We start from the raw sequence: 19,664 nt of genomic DNA, 5'->3' as shown, positions 1-19,664 counted from the left end.
GCAGTGCCAAGTGGCCAATACTTCTGACTTTTAAACTCATCGAGGGGTAGAGAATATGGTGATTTTTTTTTTTTTTTTTTTTTGTCATTCCTACAATCAGTTTGCACAGAGAAAGAGAAGCCAGGGTATGACTGGTAAGAATCTTTACCCTTTTGCTGGCACGCCAGGCATCTGGGTTCCTTTCCCCCAAGCCATAGAGCTCTGTTGACCTTGGAGTCCTGTGACGGGGGAATGGACAAAGAGAAGTCATTCCTCCTCAGGAGATTTCCAAGCAGTTTAATGTTTGGGATAACGAAACCCTTCCCAGTTTGGGGAATGTACCCGAGGGGAGTGTCCTGGGGCACAGAGATGTGATTACCCATCCATGAAGAGAAGACAGAAGAGGAAAAAAGGGAAAAGCCTTTTTCTTTCTTCAGAGTCTGAGGGTCAAATGAATTCTAGTGATTTTAGGTGCACGTGAGGAATGCAGGCTGAAAATGATTGATTGGTTACCCATCTGGAAAGAGGGGAAGAAGGCAACCCTGTGGTCCCCTCTCCCTGCAGCTAATACCAGGGTATGCGATGGAGAGGAGAGAAAGGCATGCCGTTTTCTTCTTCCAACATTATATCCCTGAGTCCCAGTGACCAGTGCAGGCGCTGACCATTGGTGCAAGCTCAACCTTCACCCATGAAGCGGGGAGGCACAGCCAGCAGGAATATTCACACTCATCTGTGTGGTGCCTAAGGCTCCCACTGTGAGTAACCCCTGAGTTCCCTAGACCTTATCTAGGCCGTGGATGTGAGCACAACCTCCATCCAGGAAGCAGGAGGGTCTAACTGGCAGGGATCAGTCACACTCACCTATGCTGTGCCCCCTCGACTCCTGCCGTCACCTCCCTCAGGTCTAGTGCTCCATTCCGGGGCTTCAGACTGAAGCTTGGGATAGAAAGGTGCCTCAGGAGGGTGTATGACCCATTAAATTGGTCCCAAATTGCAGCTACTAGCAGGTGGGGGCAGCCCCGCTGTTGCTTCCTTATTATAAACAGGTGGAGCTGTGGGGCCAGGACCTCCTCCAACGAGAGGGAGGAAGCAGGTCCTGGGAACTGGGGAACTGGCCTGAGAAGATGCCTCCTAAAAGGAAAAGAAGCTAAGCCCTTGCACAGAAAAGCTCCTGGATTCACAGGACTGTGCTGACTCCTCTCACGGTTGTGCCAAGAGATGGGGGGCTCAGAGCAGAAGGAGCTGGCAGGCCCACTCTGGAGTCCAGAGGAGTCCATCCTCCTCCCCTCGACCCCCAGAATCACCTGGGGCCCCTGGATAGCAGTGGTGGTCTGGACTCCTGGAGGTGGGGAGAGGAGCCCCAGGACCCATCAGTCCTGCTGTACCATTTGGGAGACCAGCCCTAGACCCGGCAACCCACGTCTCCAGGGACAGGCTGCCCTCCAGTGGTCCCCGCCGCAAACTGGGCAGGGTCAAGGTGGCCTCCCCCAGCTGTCTGGAAAGTCCCTCCTGAATGCCCTGGTCCAGCGCCTTTGCAGCAGGCAGCAGCTGCACCCAGGGATTCTGGGGTCCGCGAGCCCACAAGGCAGCTGTTGGAGCCTCTGCCTTTTTCCCGTACCTCCCCTCTCTTTTCTGGACTTCCTTCCAGTCCCCACTGCAGAAAGCTGAAGTGACCACTCCCAGGATGCCCTCCACAGCCCATTTCCTCATCCCCCTGCTGACATCAGGGGCTGCCTGTGCAATAAACTCATCCCCCTCATCCCCTGAGATGAGCTGTTCTTTGACCGAATCAGGAGATTTCACACACTTCACCAAGGCCCCTCCCGCCCCCCCAGGAAGGCAGCGGGCCTCCATCCCATCCCTGCCCCAGCAGGGCAGCCCAGCACAATCCAAAGCCTCGTCCCAGTCCCTCACGAGCCCTCCAGTACGCGCCTGGAAGTGTTTCATCCTCCACTCTCCCCTTTCATCGCTGGGGTTGAATTTAGGATCCTCCGATGGTCCTGCTGTTCTCCTGGGTGGATGAAGCTTATCCTCTTCCCTGGCCCTGTATAAGCTCATCCCCAGAATTCTCTGCCACTTGCAGGGCGGCCTGCTTTGCAGCAGTGGTCAGAGTTGGATTCAAAATACAATATGATCTCCTTCCAGGGGAGCTCACATACTTGGGTTAAGTTCTGGGAAGCCTCTATATATCTGTCAGGGCCATCCGAAAACGTGCCAAGATCGCCCTTAAGTTGATGGGGAACTGTCTAAAACGAGGATTTCTGCGCTGGGGGAGGCTTGAGAGGGAACCTGGACAGGGAGGAGCAGAGGGTTAGATTCCCCACTGCAGGTGCCTCTGGGATTCGGTTCTCTGTTTCCCTGGGATTGCCTCTTGTAGCTTCTCCTGAGGTGGCCGCTGGGAGGGCTGGATCAATTCTACAGCATAGACTGAGGTCCAGGCTACCCTGCAAGGCAAAGAAAGCCACGCACGTGGGACCTTGGCCCTCACGTTTACAGAAAACCTTCCTTCCTCAGACCGGGCTTCCCTTCCGAGTCTGAAGGTGCTTGGCACCAAGCTGGCAACCAAGGAAATGACAAGAACGTTCCTGCCACAAATTTACGCACAGATGCCAAGGCTCCCTCCGTGGTGCTCTTAACCTTCCGTTTTGCGGTTTTGAGGACTAAGCCAAAGCTCCTGCTAGCCGGTCACGTTTCCGGTTTGCAACAACATACTTAGTATTTAACCCTGTGTATAAAGAAGAGCTGGGAACCGTGACAGTCACAAAAGAAAGAAAGAAAAGAGCGCCGGGAAGAGTGGAGGTCCTCGTGCCCATGCCCTGGTGGGAGGCTGGGGTCTGGAGTTAGTCAGGGGCCTTTGGATAACAGCAAGGGGTGACCCCGGCCAGATGCCCTCAGTTGCTCTGGGACCTCCTCTGGTCCCATGTGACAGCTAGACCTCCATGAACGAAGCCACCGCTCCCAACCCCCGAGGGTGATGAGGGACTGGACAGGGTCCTCCTAGCGAGCCTGTTCTCCAGGTGTTAAGCCTGGCAGCTGCACTGGTCACATTTAACTGGCTGACGGAGGCCTGGTATTCTTGCATTTGAGTTACTGTGGAGTTTAGGGACCAGGAGGAAAGGACAGAAAGGGAAGACCCACTTTTACTCAGCCTTCCGCAGACCCCAGACGAGCCCCCAGAATGTTACAGGATATTCGAGGTGTTGCTTTTCTGGCCAGACACCTCCGTGGTACACAGACAAGCAGAGGGTGAGCAAGATGAGGAGGAGCTTTACTCCGTATTAGAGCAGCTCGGAGGCCCTCAGCAGAGGAGGCCGGGAGTGGCGGCACCTTCTCCAGGCAGGTCATCACAGTGGGTGTTCGGCTTCAGGACAGAGGGTAGCTCCTCTCTGCAGCTGGTCATTCTGTTGTCTCTGTCCTCTTCTCAGCTGAGGCTGGGCTTCGAGGGGGGGAATGCGTGCCAATTGGCCCATGGGCAGCCATGGTGGGCCCAGAAAAGGCACCACAAGTCCCCACTCTGGTCCTTGGGACCGACAGCCTGGGCCCCAGCCTTCAGGCCCACCCTAGCTTGAAGGTGGGGCCTCACCAGGGACCTGCCCCTTCCCTCCCGGGAGCCTGTCTGCCTCCCACATGGTGCCCAGGCTGCTCGTGCCAAGGGGTTCCCACAGACCAGCTCTGAGCTGCCCCCAGCCCCACCTTGGCCTCCCTTCTGCACTCGGTGGTCCCCACCGTCTGGAGGGCTGAGGTGGGAGGGGACTGGTGCATCAGCACTGCTCTGAGGGTGTCCGCACCCGGCTGGGCTGCAACAGCACCAGGGCTTGCCCCCAACCCCGCTCCAAGATCAACCCAGAACAGAAAACCCAGTGCTCCAGCGCTGGTCCCGTGGGTCCCAGCTGTCTTTGGCCAGGTGCTTACAGCAGGAAGGGAGGTTGAGGCTGTGGTGGGGGCTCCAGGCCTGGGAGTGTGTCCTTCCCAGCCATGTGAGGGTGGGGGTGGCACCGTCAGCTGCCCTGGGGACATGGGACACAGGGACCCACTGCTGCCATCCTGCTGCCCCGTCTGCCACCTTGCAGCCTAGGGTGGGGGCGCCAGGCCCTCGCAGGGCCCAGGCCGGCATCCGGGCGGAGGTGATGTCACTGTGAGTTCCCCCTTGCAGTTCCAGCGCTCAAGGGCGGCCTGGGGCCACCCCTCACTTGGCTCACAACCATGCCAGGGGGGCGCCTCTGGGAGCGGACTGCAGGCCCTGACTCCAGCTACCCGGAGCGCCCTGTACTTCCAAGCCTACAGGGGTGGGGGGTCCCCAAGAGCACAGGAATGCTGGGGTGCACACAAGTGAAACCAGTGCCCGGGAGGGTGGGGCTCCTGCCTGTGCTGTGGAGTGGGAGGCCCGGCCGTGCCTCCCCACGGCGGCCAGTGGCCACTCTGGATGGGCTGCTGCTGCCATCACTCCTGCCTCGGCCTCCCAGAGTGCTGATATGACAGGTGAGAGCCACCGTGCCCGGCCTCGTCATTATTTTTAAGAAATTTCCTTTCACGCGCCGCTGGCCCCCGCCCCCCAGCCTGTGTCCCGGGCCGCCTTCACCTTCTCAGACTTGGTCCTGACCACCCCACTTAGAAACGCGGCCGCACTCACATGGGCCGCGACCTTGCCAGGCTCCCGGTCCCTCTGCTGTGCTCGCTGCCAGCTGTATACAGATATTTTATTTGTGGCATCATTGTGCGCCCCTCCTCCCACATTAGAACGTAAGCTCCATGCGGGCAGCCGTTTTCCTGTGTTCTGCTCACTGATTTTCCTCAGTGGGTGACGCAGTGAGTGGGCGATGAATCATTGCTAAGTGCGTTAAATGACGCTGTGTCGTCCAGATCACGTGGAATTTTGTCTGACCTCCTTGTTTTCCAAGGTTAGTTCTCTGATGTGCAGGCTTCGCCTGCCTGTGGCTTAGGGCTCTTCTCTCCTTTCCTCATCCTCTCGGGGTAGCGTGGATCGTTAAATCCAATGGTAGTTCTCTTGCTGGGACACATCTGCGCATGGGGACAGTTTCATCTGAACTAGATGCACAGGGCACAGTGGGCAGCACGGCTGGTCATCGCGTGGCCCACAGGCGCATGCGTGGCCGGCCGGGTCCCCCGCCCTGTGGCTCCTGCCCCCCGTGGACCAGCAGGACCTGTGCAGCCCACCTCAGGCGGCCAGGCGCTGCTCTGGCCAAGGGCAGGTCCTCCCGGTTCCTCCTCCGGCTCCAGCTCCCGCCGCCCTAGTGCATGGTGCGCGGTGACCTCAGGACACAATCTGGGTGCATCTTCAGAGGATAATTTTGGCTGCTGGGCGTGTGAGCTATTTTCCCACGCAGTGTGAACGAGGAGGTGGGAAGAAGAGTGGCCCCTAGAGATGGGCCTGCCCCGCACCTGTGACCGCCGCCTTCGTGGCAAAGGGCCTTTACCGGACCCAGTGAGGGGTGTGAGGGGAGGTTACCGTGGGCTCGCTGGGTGGGCCCAGCGTAATCACAGGGGTCCTTACAAGAGGAGGCAGCAGGGTCAGAGTCACGGAAGGAGATGAGAGAGAGAGGGCGAGAGAGAGACCAAGCTGCTGAAATCCAGGTGGCCTTGAGAAGCCGGAGAAGGCAAGGAAACAGCCCCACACCGTCTCCAGAAGGGACCGGCCCTGCTGACACCTCAATTTTTAGGACTTTTTTTTTTCTAAGACAGGGCCTTGCTGTGTTTCCCAGGGTGGAGTAAAGCGGCGCAATCACAGCCAATTGCAGCCTGACCTCCCAGGCTCAGGTGATCCTCCTGCCTCAGCCTCCCAGGCTCAGGTGATCCTCCTGCCTCAGCCTCCCAGGCTCAGGTGGTCCTCCTGCCTCAGCCTCCCAGGCTCAGGTGGTCCTCCTGCCTCAGCCTCCCAGGCTCAGGTGATCCTCCTGCCTCAGTCTCCCAGGCTCAGGTGGTCCTCCTGCCTCAGCCTCCCAGGCTCAGGTGATCCTCCTGCCTCAGCCTCCCAGGCTCAGGTGGTCCTCCTGCCTCAGCCTCCCAGGCTCAGGTGATCCTCCTGCCTCAGCCTCCCAGGCTCAGGTGATCCTCCTGCCTCAGCCTCCCAGGCTCAGGTGGTCCTCCTGCCTCAGCCTCCCAGGCTCAGGTGATCCTCCTGCCTCAGCCTCCCAGGCTCAGGTGATCCTCCTGCCTCAGCCTCCCAAGTAGCTGGGACTCCAGGTGCACACCAGCTCATCTGGGGCTCCAGCTGCTTCAGCCTCCCAAAGTGCTGGGATTACAGGCATGAGCCACTGTGTCAGGCTTAATTTTAGGACTTTTTATCTCCAGAACTGTAAGATAATAAAAGTGTGTGTTTAAAGCACTACATCTGTGCTGATTTGCTACAGCAGCCATAAGGAACTTACACAGGCACTCAGCGCCTGCAGGGGACAGCCTCCCTCCCATGACCGGGTCCAGGATAGGGCTGCGCTGGGACCCACGGGCACAGAGCAGACAAGGTGGAGTGTCCTCGACCGGCCCCTGGGTCAGTCCTCGGGTGCCCTGCTGACTCTGACCTTGCACTTACCACAGTCACACAGGCCCCTGCTGACAGCTTCACCAGCTTGAGTTGGGTTTCTGTTTCTGGCAGCCTGGAGTCCTGCCTGATCACCCACAACCCCAGCACAGGACATGCCCCACCTGGGTGCAGAGGGCTCCTCCAGTCTAGAGGAGGCTGGGGCGGGACTGACACCCTGATTCTGACTGCAGAATGAAGGCCACCGGGGTGGTAACTGCTCATTCCTCGCCCCAGGACTATGACATCTGCTATCAGTGGGCACAGGCCCTACAGACTCAGGGCGGAAGGAGGGCCCAGGGCACAGAGGCTCACAGGCAGGAAGGGGCATGTGGTCCTGGGGGTGGGAGAGGGTGGGTTGGGAAGGGCTGCGGCTGGAGTTAGGAGATCGGGCTCAGGGACCCCGGGGGTGAGGACTCTATCTCCCAAGAGAACAGGCGCAGAGGACGAGTCAGAACTAAAAAAAATATTTCATTTCATTCTGAATAAAAAACAGAACAGATGGAACTCTTGGATATGCTGAAAACAATGTCATCGCTACAGCAAAATTTCACAGAAATCATCGCAGACTGGGGACAAGGCCAGGCCCTGACCCGCCGTGAAGCTGCCCCTCCGGGGTGGGCCTGGCATGGGGGCCCCGTGGGCCAGGAGGGGCAGGCATGGTGGTGGCTGTGACCCATTGACCAGCCCTGCCGGGTCCCTCAGGACCAAGCTCTAAGCCCAGGCCCCAGCAGCTGCCCCGGGCTTCCCGCTGGGGCTGGGAGGCGCTGCCCGTCATCACGACGCCCCCACCCCCGTGTGAGAGGCCTTCCTGCTGCGGGCGCTCCACATGCCCCTCTTGGAGTGGTAGTGATGGAAGAAGTTCCGCAGACGTAGCCGCTCCACCTCCAGCCCTGCCTGCAGGACCCTGTGAGGGGCAGAGAGGTGGTCAGGATGGGGTTGGGGGGGCAGAGAGGTGGTCAGGACCCTGATGGGGGGGCAGAGAGGTGGTCAGGACCCTGGTGGGGGGAGCAGAGAGGTGGTCAGGATCCTGGTGGGGGGTTGCAGAGAGATGGTCAGGATCCTGGGCTGGGGAGGAGCAGAGAGGTGGTCAGGACCCTGGTCGGGGGGGCAGAGAGGTGGTCAGGACCCTGGTGGGGGGTTGCAGAGAGGTGGTCAGGACCCTGGGCTGGGGGGGAGCAGAGAGGTGGTCAGGACCCTGGTGGCGGGGAGCAGAGAGGTGGTCAGGACCCTGGTGGGGGGGAGCAGAGAGGTGGTCAGGACCCTGGTGGGGGGGAGCAGAGAGGTGGTCAGCACCCTGGTCCGGGGACTGGACCCCAGTGGGAGGATGGGGGACTCAGGGCCGCCACAGGGCCACAGGGTCGGGGCAGAGCTGGGTCAGGGACGTCCCTGAGCTTGCAGGACCCTGAGGGTGGGAACGGGTTTCAGGAGTGAAGCCGGTGGAGGGTCTCTCTCGGCCTACAGGATACTGGGAAGAGGAGGAAGGGCAGAGTTCTCTCAGCAGGTGGGGGCCCATGGGGGCACGCAGGGCTCGCTCCACGTCCGCTCCCCTCCCCCACTCAGAGGAGGAGGAGGCAGCGGTCAGGGCGTCTCCTCTGTCTCCCTGAGCGTGGGGAGGCGGTCACCTGTCCAGGAGCTCCCAGTCTTCTCCCCCCCACTGGTCTCGGAACTCCTCGGTGTTCATGCCTCCGACCCGGTCAAAGTCCGACTTGTAGATCCCAAAGAGGCCAAAGCCGTTCACCTCCCAGTAACCTGGGGCGGGGAGGGTGAGGGGCTGCCCTTCAGGCCAGGTCCTGCAAGGCTTCCCCCGCAAAGGGCCCCTAGGAGACCCCGGGAGGGGCTCAGGTGCAGGGTCCCGTCACCACCGGGGCTGCCAGGAGTCTGTGCACTGGTGCTAGGTCATGACCCTGGAGCGCCGAGCTTAAGTGCGGGACACTGGAGGAGGTTCCTGGGGACCCACCGTGGCCCCGGGTGTGCTGATGTCAGGGGACTGGGGCCCTGGGCACCACTGAGGGCACCGACGGACTCACAGGCCTCCCCTGGGGATTGAGAGAGGCCCAGAGTTCAAGGACTTGCCCCTGGCGGTTGGTGGGAACCCTGGCATCACAGGGTGGGGCACTCGGGGCCTCACCGTGGGGGTCCCAGGGCGAGCTCCCACAGCCCAGGCGCATAACCACCGGCGCAAAGGCCAGCCTGCCCTCCACACAGTGCTTGCGGATGGCGTCCAGGATGCTGGGTGGGAAGTGGATGTGGAGGTCGCAGAGAAACACGATGCTGCTGGCGTCCTGGGGGCGCGGGAGGTCTGAGCCCGGCGCTCTTCTCCCGAGGGCGCGCTCCTCCCCGGCCCCCGCGTTGCTCCCCCACCCCGTCTGGCCCTCCGACCTCCACCGCGTCCACTCCTGCCTGCAGCCCCGCGGAGCGCTCGAAGTTTCCGGTGCGTCTCAGGTACTGGTACCTGGGGAGGGGGAGTCACAGGCAGGGGCTCTGGGGTGGGGTCAGGAAAACTCACCCCCGGGGGAGGAAAGGCGCGCCGTTACCGGGGCAGGCGCGCCGCGCGCAGGGCCCGCTCCACGTCCATGTCCTCGCTCTCGAAATCCACCAGGATGACGCTGAAGCGCGAGTCCCCGGTGCGCGCGTGCAGCGCGGCCATGTCCGCCAGGAACTGCACCACCCACCGTGCCTGATTTTTCACTGGAGGAGAAATGGGGAGGCGGGGGGCGCTGAGCCGACCCTGACGCTACGCTGGGGCCTCCCAGCCGCGAAAACCTCGTCCCTGACACCCACGCCCTTCCCGGTCGTGAGGATCACATTCTTCCCGTGGGGTCTCCTGGAAACCACAGCCCGCCCTGCGCACCTGGCACGATGAAGTGGACCATCACGTCCTGGCGCCAGGCCAGGCGCAGCGGCCGGCAGAGTTCCGGGCGGCCGTCGGGGCGCACGGAGGCGGCGGGAGCGGGCTCGGGACTTTCTCCGTCTGCACCCCCCGCGCGGGCTCCCGGCAGCCGCAGGAACACGTACTCGGACAGTCGCAGGCGGCGGCCCCCGCGCTCCTGCAGCTCCAGCTCCAGCAGGAAGCGGCTCCCTCGCGCGGAGTCCCGGCGCTTCTCCACGTTCACGATGCGCAGAAGCGCGAAGTGCCTGCAAGGCGCGGTGGTCAGTCCCGTAAGCGGGCTTCGAGCCGGCACCCCAGGCCCAACCCCGGGCCGCCCTGGCCACAGAAACTCAGCCAACTTGGGGTGGGGGAGGCTGCGAGCTCCTGGGCACAGCTCCTGCCCCGCCAGGCAGGCCCAGCAGGCAGGTCCCCCTTCCAGCCACCCTCTCCCTGGGCGGGGCAAGCCTGCGGCACCGAGCCCAGGCCCGTCCCTGACTCCCAGCAGGCCTCCTGGCCACCACGCACGTCCCAGGTGACCTCTGTGACATGCCTGCCTGTCCAGTCACCCCCTTGCTTAGAAACCCTCAGGACTTTGCCTCCACCCGTGGGACCGGGTTCCAGCGGCTTCTGCAGCGTTCTAGGACCTTAAGCAGTTTCTAACCTGCGGCCTCGAACCCTCCCCTCACTGGGGTAGCAGATTCCTCCTCGGGCACAGCCAGTCTCCTTTGCCCTCATGTCCTCCAGCTGGGATGTTTGTCCCAGCCTTCCTAGCCCCTCCTCTTTGAGGCCCTGCGTCACCTCCTCTGAGAAGCCCCCTGTGCCTTCACAGCACCCCTCTCCCCAGGCAGCAGCTCCGGGCCGACCCTAACCCCTGCGTGGAGGGGGCTGCTGCACTGCCCAGGCCGTTTCTGGCCCCTCCTCTTCATCACTTTCCCTCCACTCTGCTCTCCGAATCTGGAGAAAACAGAACCCTGCCCTAGACTAAGTCTCTTCAGTGGGCCTCATGCCCTCCCTCAGTGCCCTTCACGGGGGCGCCCACCTGAGTGACCGGTAAGGGGTCCAGACGCCTCCCTCCAACTATCCTTCCCATGCACCCCGCGGCCCAAGAGTCAGGGACCCCCTGCCCCAAACGCTCTTGGCGCCTCCACACCCAGGTGGGCAAAGGTGGGGCCGCAACCATCACCATCCCAGGAGGCCCCACTGGGATAACGAGCTGCTCTCAGGAAGCTGAGACCTTGCAAAGGCAGGCGTGCCCTCGCAGCCAACTAGAATCCAGCGCCCGCCCCCCAGGGCTCCAGGCTGTCGGCCCCACCTGTCTGCACCCAAACCGGGCCAACGCCTGCCCTGCTCACAACCTTCCATCACACACAAGAGAAAGTCCCGCGCGGCTCTGTCTCCATCCTCTGCCCCTGCCTTTGCCTGTCCTCACTGTGCGGCTCCTACTTTGCCTTCAAGGCTGGCTCAAGAGACACTGCCCCTTCTCGTAGGTCCACAGCACCTCCCCAAAGCAAAAGTAGGCTCCCCACTCCCGCCCCCACAGCCCGCTGGAGTGGAGACAGCACTAGATTCCTGGGGAGATGAGAGGGGCCCGTGGGGCAGAGGCCCTGCACCCTCCGCTGCAGTCAGACCCTGAGGTCTGGGAACACTCCGGCACCGCCAGGGGAGAGGAGGGGTCTGGGGCCCCATGAGGCCGTCTGTCCAGCAACTGAGACTGAGCTGATCTCTGCAGCTTGGACTCACCATCCCTGTGCCCACGTTCAGGGTGACAGAAGTGAGGCTCACAGGTACAAGGATGGGACCGCAGCCCTGGGTGGGGCTCCAGGAAGGTCCCTGAGGCTAGACAAGTGTCCTGGGCAGTCAGGAACGCCGGAGGGAAGAGGAGAAGCCGGGGCTTCCCTGGGGTGGGGGCTGGTGCCCTGGGGAAGGTCTGAGGGGCCCACCCAGGCCAGGCCCTCCTCTCCGCGGCCGTCTCCGCCCCCCATACCCGCCGTGGCGCGCGTTGAGCCGCTCCATGTACTGAGCCACCACGTCCACGGCCTCCGCCTCCGGCAGCTGCAGGTTCCCCGACACGTTGCACCGCAAGTCGTTCCAGTCCGAGCGCAGCAGTTCGAAGTCCACGGCGCCCACGCTGAACGTGCGCTGCCAGTCGATGGCGTCCTCACGCCAGCGTCCGAGCGCCGGGCCCGCGGCCTCCTCACTGTCCTCCGACGCGGCCTCGTCGCCGGGGGCCCCATCGTCCTCCCCCTCCTCTTCGCCCTCCCCCGGCGGCTGTGGCCCCGACACCTGGGACAAGCTCAGGAAGGAGGTCACGGGCCGCGCTTCGGAGGACGAGTTCGAGTCCAGCGTGGGCGCCGCAGGTCCCAGCGTGCGCGCCTGGCTCTCCCGGCCCCCCGGGGTGGCCTGCGCCCGGGCTGGAGGCCGCAGCTTTGTGGCCTGGGGGCCGCCGGTCCTGCGGCCGTGGGGCCGTGGGGGGCGCGGGGGCGCCCGCAGCTGCACTCTGGGCAGAGGCCGGGGGCGCAGGAAGACGCCGGGGAAGGGCGGCCAGGGCGCGCGCGGCGCCGGGGCCCTGGGGGAGGCCCGCTGTCCTGGCCGCACCCTGGTCACGTACACCTTCCCGGGTGTCCCGGGCGGCTGCTCCGCGGCAGGGCGCGGCGGTGGAGCTCGGCCCAAGAAGAGCGGCATGGGGCGGGCGGCCCGGGCGGCCCAGCTCAGGGCCCGGGTGCGCCTGGGGGTCCTGTCGTCTCGGGGGCTGGGAGGGGTCGGCGGGGCGGGGGACGGGGGGCTGCTCCTGGGCGGGGCCGCCTCCGTGGGCTCCAGGCTGTCCAGCGGCTCCCCCTCGTCCTCGTCGTCCAGGAAGTCTGCGGGAAACGCGGGTTAGAAGCTCCGCGCACGGCGGGTGCGGGCTGGGGGCACTGGGGACCCTCACCGTCGGGGTTGAGGAAGAGGAAGGCTCGGCGCTGCACCTCCTCTTGGTCTCCGTCCCCCTCCTCCTTGTCCATCTTCATGTATTTGTAGAACCCAAACCTGGGGCGGGGAGGGCATCAGAGCCGAGCCCCGCCCCGCCCCGCCTGCGCACCTCTCCAGGTACAGCGGACCCCGCCCCGCCCCCCCACGCCCGCCGTGCACCTCTGCAGGTACAGCGGACCCCGCTCCGCCCCACCACACCCGCCGCGCACCTCTCCAGGTACAGCGGACCCCGCCCCGCCCCCCCACGCCCGCCGCGCACCTCTCCAGGTACAGCGGACCCCGCCCACCGCGCACCTCTCCAGGTACAGCGGACCCCGCCCCGCCGCGCACCTCTCCAGGTACAGCGGAGACTCGCGGTAGAAGCACTTGTTGTCGGTCTCCATGTGCGTGAGGCGGGTGTAGTCGTTGGGATACACGAAGGACAGGTACACCTGGGGGTGGGGGCGGGTGCGGGGCTCAGGGCGGGCCTCCCACGGGGCTGGACGAGGCTGCCTGGAGTCCCGGAGGGACCGGACGGGGTCCCCAGCCGCACTCACAAATTGCAGTCCCTGGTATCTGGCGATGGGGAAGTCCTTGACCACGTAGGTGGGGGCGTAGGCGCAGGGCTCCAGCACGTCCTCCAGGCTCGAGGGCTCCACGCGCGGCGCTGCAGGAGGGGCGGTCACAGGGTGGCTGGGCAGGCACCCCCTCCACCCTGCGCGGGCCCCCTCTCACTCAGGAAGAAGGTGTCCCTGGGGTCTGGCCGCAGCATGTCTGCGCTGGTCTCCCCCTGCGGCGGACGCCCCCCCACGTGGCTGGCTGGAGACTGGGGGACGTGGGCCACGTGGTCCATCTTCAGGGCTGACTCATCTGGGGGCAGAGGAGTTCCCAGGAGTGCTCAGACCCCTTCCTCCACTCTTCCCGCTCACACCGAGCCCATCCCGAGAGGCCCCACCCCAGAGGCGGCTTCCGCACCTGTGTACAGGGAGATGTGAGCAGAGCCGATGACCTCGAACTTCAGGCCAGGCAGGAAAGGTCGCCACTGGGGGCAGAGAGGGTGGGGGTCGGGCACAGCCGTGGCTGGGTCCAGGGAGGAAAGGGTCTACCCTGGCTCAGGGCGGGGGACTCATAGGACCAGTCCCTTAAAAGAGGCAGGAGGGGAGATGGCAGAGGGGTCCTGGGGTTCCAGGAAGGGGCAGCAGGGAAGCTGGGGAAGGAAGCCCAGAAAGCTGAGGGGCCCTGGGGGCAAGGCCAGAGCCCCCATGCTCCTTTCCTCACCTTTCCTCCTCCCTCCTTCCCTCCCTCCCTGAGACCCTCCGGGCCTCAGGTTGTGACCTTCCAACACCACCCACTCCCAGAGAGGTCACTGCCGGCCTCTAAGGGCCAGGCCTGGCGCCTCCTCCACTAGACCTCTCTACCCCACCCACCAAGTTGGGGCTCCAGGGGCTGTTCTCACCTCAACCTGGGGCCTCCACAGACCACCCCGACCCCGTCTCCAGCCCGGGCCCTCTGCCCAACTGAGCTGGGGTGAAACGCGCCCCATACACACTAGACACCGGCAACGTGGCGCAGGCCCCCACACCCACGAGGCTCCAGGCCCTGCCTTGCTGTCACCCCTTCCCCCTCCCCCATCCGTCCCAGCCACCTCCCTGGGTTCAAGGACCAAAGGCCACAGTAAAAATTCTTCCCCCAGGCTCTCTTATTCTGCGGCCAGGGTTTTTTCCTGGAATGCAAATCCGATGGCCTCATTCTCAGGACAAAGCCCTGTCTGTCCAGAGCCCCCGGGCCCCGCCTGCCCTGGCCACCAGATCCCTTCTAGTCCCTAAGACGTGGTTCCTCGGCTGGGTCCTTCCTTCGCTGTTCTGGTGGTCGGGAATTCACTGTGCACCGCACCCCAAATTCTCTGCCCCCACATCTCTCTACTGAACGCCTGCGTCCTCTCAAGACTCTACTCAAGGGTGACTCCTCAGGGAAGTCGCACGAGCCCCCCCAGAGGGCAGAGCGGACCCTCCTCCTGACCTCAGGCCCACGGCCCTGACCATCTGCTTTGTCAACTTTGGGATGGGGACCCCACTGCAGTTGTCCTGCAAGGAGGCGGTGGGAGTGGAGCCTCCAGAAGCTTCTGTGGGGTGGGGGGAGTGGGGGGCCGCACTCACGCCCACTTCCACGTGGTCCGAGCCACGGTCGTCCTGCTTGTGCAGCACCTCAAAGTAGTACTTCCGGGAGGTCATGAGCCTGGGGACGCGAGGAGAAGGGGCTGAGCCCACCATGCCCAGGGAAGCGGGGGGAAGCCAGGGATGGGGGGAAGCCGGGGCGGGGGGGAAGCCAGGGAAGGGGGGAGCCAGGGAAGTGGGGAGCCAGGGAAGTGGGGAGTCAGGGAAGGCGGGGAGCCAGGGAAAGGGGGGAAGCTGGGGGGGGAGCCAGGGAAGCAGGGAGCCAGGGAAGGGGGGAAGCTGGGGACGGAGAGCCAGGGAAGAGGGGGAGCCAGGGAAGGGGGGGAGCCAGGGAAGGGGGGAGCCAGGGAGGGGGGGAGCCAGGGAAGTGGGGAGCCAGGGAAGGGGGGAGCCAGGGAAGGGGGGAGCCAGGGAAGCGGGGAGCCAGGGAAGGGGGGAAGCTGGGGGCGGGGAGCCAGGCAAGTGGGGGAAGCTGGGGGCGGGGAGCCAGGGAAGGGTGGGAGCCAGGGAAGGGGGGAGCCAGGGAAGGCAGGGAGCCAGGAAGGGGGGGAAGCTGTGGGGGGAGCCAGGGAAGCGGGGAGCCAGGGAAGAGGGGGAGCCAGGGAAGTGGGGGAAGCCAGGGAAGGGGGGGAAGGAGGGGAGCCAGGGAAAGGGGGAAGCTGGGGGCGGAGAGCCAGGGAAGTGGGGGAGCCAGGGAAGGGGGGAAGCTGGGGGGGGAGCCAGGGAAGCGGGGAGCCAGGGAAGGGGTGGGGAGCTCCCACACCCCTCAGGGCTGGTCCTCAGGAGGATGGCAGCTGGGCTGGGAGGGTGCTTGTGCAGCATGTGTGCAAGTGTGCGCAGGATAAGGAGACAGTGGGCAGCCCCCTCCCACCAATACATGAGGACAGGCGCACATGCACCCCCGTCACTCACCGCCTGGGCTTGGACACCTGGGAGCTGAACTTGGTAAATTCCCCAGGCGCCGTCCACTCAGAGCCAGTCTGGAGGGTGACAGAGCAGGGGTGGTGGGGGCTCACTCTCTCCTTGGGGACACCAGACCCATCCGGTCCTCCTTCCCAAGAGGCTGGAAGGACAGGTGACTGAGCTGCAGGAGGCCCAGGAAGACGACGGGGCTGGGGTGGGGGTACCTTGCCCACGAAGGCCACCAGCTGGGCAGCAGCTGGGCTCTCGTCCAGGCTCAGCCAGAACTCAGAGTTGTCATCCGAGGCCACAGAAAACTGGACGTCTCCTAGGCCGCAACACTAATCTCAGGGGGGTGGGGCCTCATGACACCCCCCCCCAGGGCGCCCTCACCCCCATACCATCCCTCGCAGGGTGGATGAAGCCAAAAATACGGAGTCCATAGTTCTTCCACTTGGGGGCCACGGCCAGCTTCTTCACGGTGGTGCGAGTCTTGGGGGGAGCAGTGACTGTTACCGTTGACGCCCCCACACTCCCTGCCCGCCCTGCACCCCCCAACCCCGGCACTCACATGAGGGAACAGCGGGAAGTGGAGGTTCCTCCTCAGGTGGCCCACGGCGCCCCCACACCAGTCCTCAAAGACGTGCAGGTTCACCTGCCCCTTGTACTGGGGATGGGAGGGCCTTACCCACGGCCCGCAGCCCCCGCCCTGCCTCCCGGCCCACGGCAGGCCACGCACGCTCACCTCCTCCCGCCACGGGGGTGTCTGATGGGTGAAGTTCAGCGGCAGCCTCCTGGCGCCCCCGGGAAACAGCATGTTTGGGTCCTGACCTTCGGGCTACAGGACAGAAAAGGCAGCAGGGTCAGGGCTCAAAGAGCAGGGAGGGGCTCACACACCCCAAGCCAGACCTTCACAAAGACCCCTTTCAACTGTAGCCACACGGCCCTAGATGCCCGAGAGCCCACAACCACGCAAAGCCTGGCATGGCGCCTGGCACACACACTCAGGCACCCTGGTCACTCTAGCCCAAGAAGATGCTCAGCTGCCCCACACACCGCCCGCCAGCACATTTATGCACCTGCTGCAGCCCCGAGACAACTTCAGGCAGGACGCCTGGTGCTGGAGCACGCATAGACGAGCCGTGACGCGTCCACCACCCACGTGTCCTGTGTCTTCTGCCCCCCTGCTGCGCCCTCCAGAATGGACAGGTTCTCAAGCCACCAACACACGAGTGGCTTCGGGGTCTTGTGAGCTTCTGCACACCCGTTCTTCCCAAGGCCCTGCTCACCGCCTGCTCCTCTTCACGGCTCTCGCTGGAGTCCTCCGCCCTCTGTGTGGATGGCACAGCGTGGACGCCCTGGCCGTCGGTCACACTGGTCAGCTTCTCGCCGTCTGCAGGTGGCACATGAGGTCCGTCTGGGGCCTAGGCTCTCTCCAAAGCCATTCCACCTGCTGCTGGGGTCAGCGGGGCAGGGACCCACATGGCTGGAGCAGGGCAGGGAGGTGGTGTCCGTGCTAAAGCCTCTCCTTCCCATCTGCTTCCTCTGCCACGGGATGATCCACCCCACAGCGAGGCAGCTTCTTCTATACCTCACCTCTGGTGGGGCAGCCCGGCCTAAGCCCTCCACCAGGCTTTTCCCATCCTGCAGCTGTGTGAGGGAGGAAAGCCGGGTGTGCCAGCTGGCGTGTGTAGGCACCCACAGGCACTCCCATCTGGCCCTTCCTGTCGAGTGGGTCTGCCTCCAGGAAGACCCCAGGACTGCCCTGCACTCTCAGCCTTTCTGTGTGCTGGAGTGTCCCACGTCTGCCTCCCTTACCAGAACCGGGAACTCATGCCTAGTGCCAGAGACTGTGGAAGGAAAGCCAGCCAGCACTGCCTCTGTGGAAGGATCTGAGCTCTCCAAGTCTGGACTGAGGGACAGGCATGGATGCTGAAGCCCAGGCGTGGCCCTGGATTGAGTGTCCTTGGGCAGGAGGAGCAGGAGGAGCAGAACTGGGGTGAAGCAAAGCCTCCCTTTAGACACTCAGGTCCCCTAGGGCCGCAGTGAGGATGTAGGGAGGTCCGGGAGGTGGAGAGGGCTGGAGCACAGAGGCCTGCCCCGGCTCGAGTGGGGAGGCTGTGGAGGGGTCCCAGCGGACCTGGGAAGGGTCTGTCTGTCCCGGGCACTGTTGGCCTCCTTTGCTCGTGGCCCTGGCCTCAAGGGGTCCTTGGAAGAAGGTTTCCTGTGCCTCTGCCCCCGCCTGGTTGGGCTTAGACCCCTGGCTGCTCAGAAAACCAGATGCGCCTGCAGGGGCTGTTGGGGGGTGCTGGTTTTGTTTCGGGTCACTGGGTCAGCTGTGGACCCTGCCCTGTCTGCTGATAGCTATGCTGGGGCTTCTTTTAGGGATTCAGCAGTGTTGGGGGTCTCTCGAGGGTGTGGCAGCCGTGAGGTACGTGGGTTGGGACAAGAACCAGACCCTTGGCCTGTGTGGGACCGGGCATCCCGGCACAGGAAAAGACAGAGGGGCTCTGGCAGGTAGAGCGGCCTAGGTGTCCCCAGCCAGTGTCACTGTTCTGCCAGGACACCCGGTCCCTGGAGAGGCTCAGAGGCAGCCAGCTGGGGTCTCTCCCACTCTGTGGACGGTACTTCCCTCCCTCCTTCGGGAGGGTCTGCCCTTCCTTCCCCAGCCCAGGCTTTCATCTGCACCTTCCTGTCTGGAATCCTCTCGCCCAAAGGTTGTGTCAAAGATCACCACCTCCAGGAGGCCCTCCCCCGCTGGCCCACGCGGACGATGTGCTTTGTCTGTGGGTTGGGAGAGCTTCCTCCAGGCTGGGCCCATCCCTACACCTGGATCCCCAGAACCGTGGCACAGTTCACTGAGGGCACCTCCACCGGGAAGCGTCCCAGCTGCACCGGCCACTTCGCCGTGCCCCGGCCCGGGTCCCCAGCACGCGGGGAAACTGAGGCCCTGCTAAGCGGGCAGGTGGTAGAGGCCAGGCCTGAGAAGGCCTCTAGGGAGCCTCAGCAGGGTCGGGGGGCAGCGGCCTCCCCAGGTGCCCACCGTTAGCCCCCTCACCGCCGGATCCAGGCCAGAACCCGGAGTCAGGGACCCTCCCAGAGAGGGTCGCGCGCGTCACCGCCGACGTCACCGGGCGTCCGGGCCGAGCCGAGCCGCGCCCCCTCCCCCCGAATCGCAGAGCTGGGGACGGCGGGCGGGGGCTCCGGGCGGGTCAGGCCCAGCCGAGACCCGCGTGTGGGGAGACCCGGGCCCCGCCGCCCGCGCCCCGCGCCCCCCGCGCGTACCTCGCCCGTCGCCCAGGCGCTGGCGCAGCCCGCGGCCCTGGCGCACCAGGCCCAGGTGCAGGTAGGTGAGCCACGCGGCGCAGCTCAGCAGCAGGAGCAGCAGCAGCAGCTTCACCTGCTTGCGGAGCTTCTTCACCGGCAGCCGCGGCATCGCGGCCGCCGCACCCGACCCCGGCCCAGCTCAGCGGCGCCGCCGCAGCCCCCGGCCCCCGCCCGCCCCGCGCCGCATCCCCGGCCCGCCCCGCCGCGCTCAGCGCCCGCGGCCCCGCATGCTCCTTTGTCCGCCGCCCGCGGCCGCCGGGTGCGGCCGCGACCCCCGGGCTGCCCTCGGCCGCGGGCCCGGGGTGGGCGGCGGGGGCGGCTCCTAGCGGTGCCCCCGGCCCGGCCGCTCCCGGCTCCGCGCTCCTGGGGCGGCGGCGGGACCGAGCAGCATCCGCGCCGCGGAGCTGCCCACCGCGAATCGGGCCCCGGCCGCGCGGAGCCAATCGGGCCGAGCCAGGCCGCGGGGAGCCAATGGCGGCGCGCGGGGCGGAGCGCGGGGACCGGGGTGCGGGGGTTTGGGGACCGCGGGGGCTGCGGGGGAGGGGGACGGCCCGGCCGGGAGTCGGGGCGGCCTCCTGAAAACAGCGTGACCCAGACCGGAGCGGACGACACGGAGGAGGGAGAGAAGGGCAGCCGGGCGCTTGGGGCGGGGAATGGGGGGGACGGGGCGGGCGACAGAGGCTGGGGGGCCCCAAGCACGGGCTTCAGCCCGGAGTGGGAGTCGCTGAGGCATGTCGGCCTCAGGGCTGGACCCCCGGGGGCCGAGGCTGTCCCGGCGGTAGGAGGGGCCCAGCTGGCCGCCTCCACCCCACGGAGCGCGGCCTGACGGTTCTGTGCCCCTCTCCTGGGCGCTGTCCCACTTCCTGCCGGTTCTTCCCTGGTCCGCACCAACCCCTGCCAGTTCCCTCTGTCCCCCCAGCACGCGCCCTGT

General features: G+C 65.0%; 1 protein-coding gene across 1 annotated transcript; it reads right to left on the bottom strand.

Annotated features, from left to right (window-relative positions):
* Positions 1 to 6,965: 6,965 nt before the first annotated feature.
* Positions 6,966 to 18,842, bottom strand: B4GALNT4 (beta-1,4-N-acetyl-galactosaminyltransferase 4). Its single transcript, XM_064370249.1, has 20 exons — positions 18,692 to 18,842; positions 16,696 to 16,799; positions 16,152 to 16,244; positions 15,978 to 16,073; positions 15,808 to 15,898; positions 15,634 to 15,734; positions 15,419 to 15,486; positions 14,489 to 14,567; positions 13,308 to 13,374; positions 13,068 to 13,202; positions 12,890 to 12,999; positions 12,684 to 12,784; positions 12,313 to 12,410; positions 11,371 to 12,244; positions 9,369 to 9,652; positions 9,052 to 9,205; positions 8,897 to 8,969; positions 8,646 to 8,799; positions 8,140 to 8,266; positions 6,966 to 7,421 (listed from the first exon to the last, which is right to left on the bottom strand). Exons 1-20 carry the CDS (start codon positions 18,840 to 18,842, stop codon positions 7,292 to 7,294), a joined length of 3,090 nt encoding a protein of 1,029 aa, XP_064226319.1. The 3' UTR covers positions 6,966 to 7,291.
* Between the last annotated feature and the right edge of the window lie 822 nt (positions 18,843 to 19,664).

The sequence above is a fragment of the Aotus nancymaae genome, unplaced genomic scaffold (assembly GCF_030222135.1).
Source record: "Aotus nancymaae isolate 86718 unplaced genomic scaffold, 86718_ANA_hifiasm-v0.15.2.pri h1tg000106l, whole genome shotgun sequence".
In the NCBI taxonomy this organism is placed as follows: Eukaryota; Metazoa; Chordata; class Mammalia; order Primates; family Aotidae; genus Aotus; species Aotus nancymaae.
The sequence above is the reverse complement of the archived record's forward strand: the minus strand, read 5'-3'. Positions and strand labels throughout refer to the sequence as shown.

Bases quoted from the DNA above. Each gene is read 5' to 3' on its own strand.
- B4GALNT4 (XM_064370249.1), bottom strand. From the start codon at position 18,842: ATGCCGCGGCTGCCGGTGAAGAAGCTCCGCAAGCAGGTGAAGCTGCTG. The intron at 15,487-15,633 runs GTACCCCCACCC...GTCACCCTCCAG, and splicing joins TGGTGGCCTTCGTGGGCAAG to ACTGGCTCTGAGTGGACGGC. The intron at 8,970-9,051 runs GTAACGGCGCGC...CCCCCTCCCCAG, and splicing joins CGCGCGGCGCGCCTGCCCCG to GTACCAGTACCTGAGACGCA.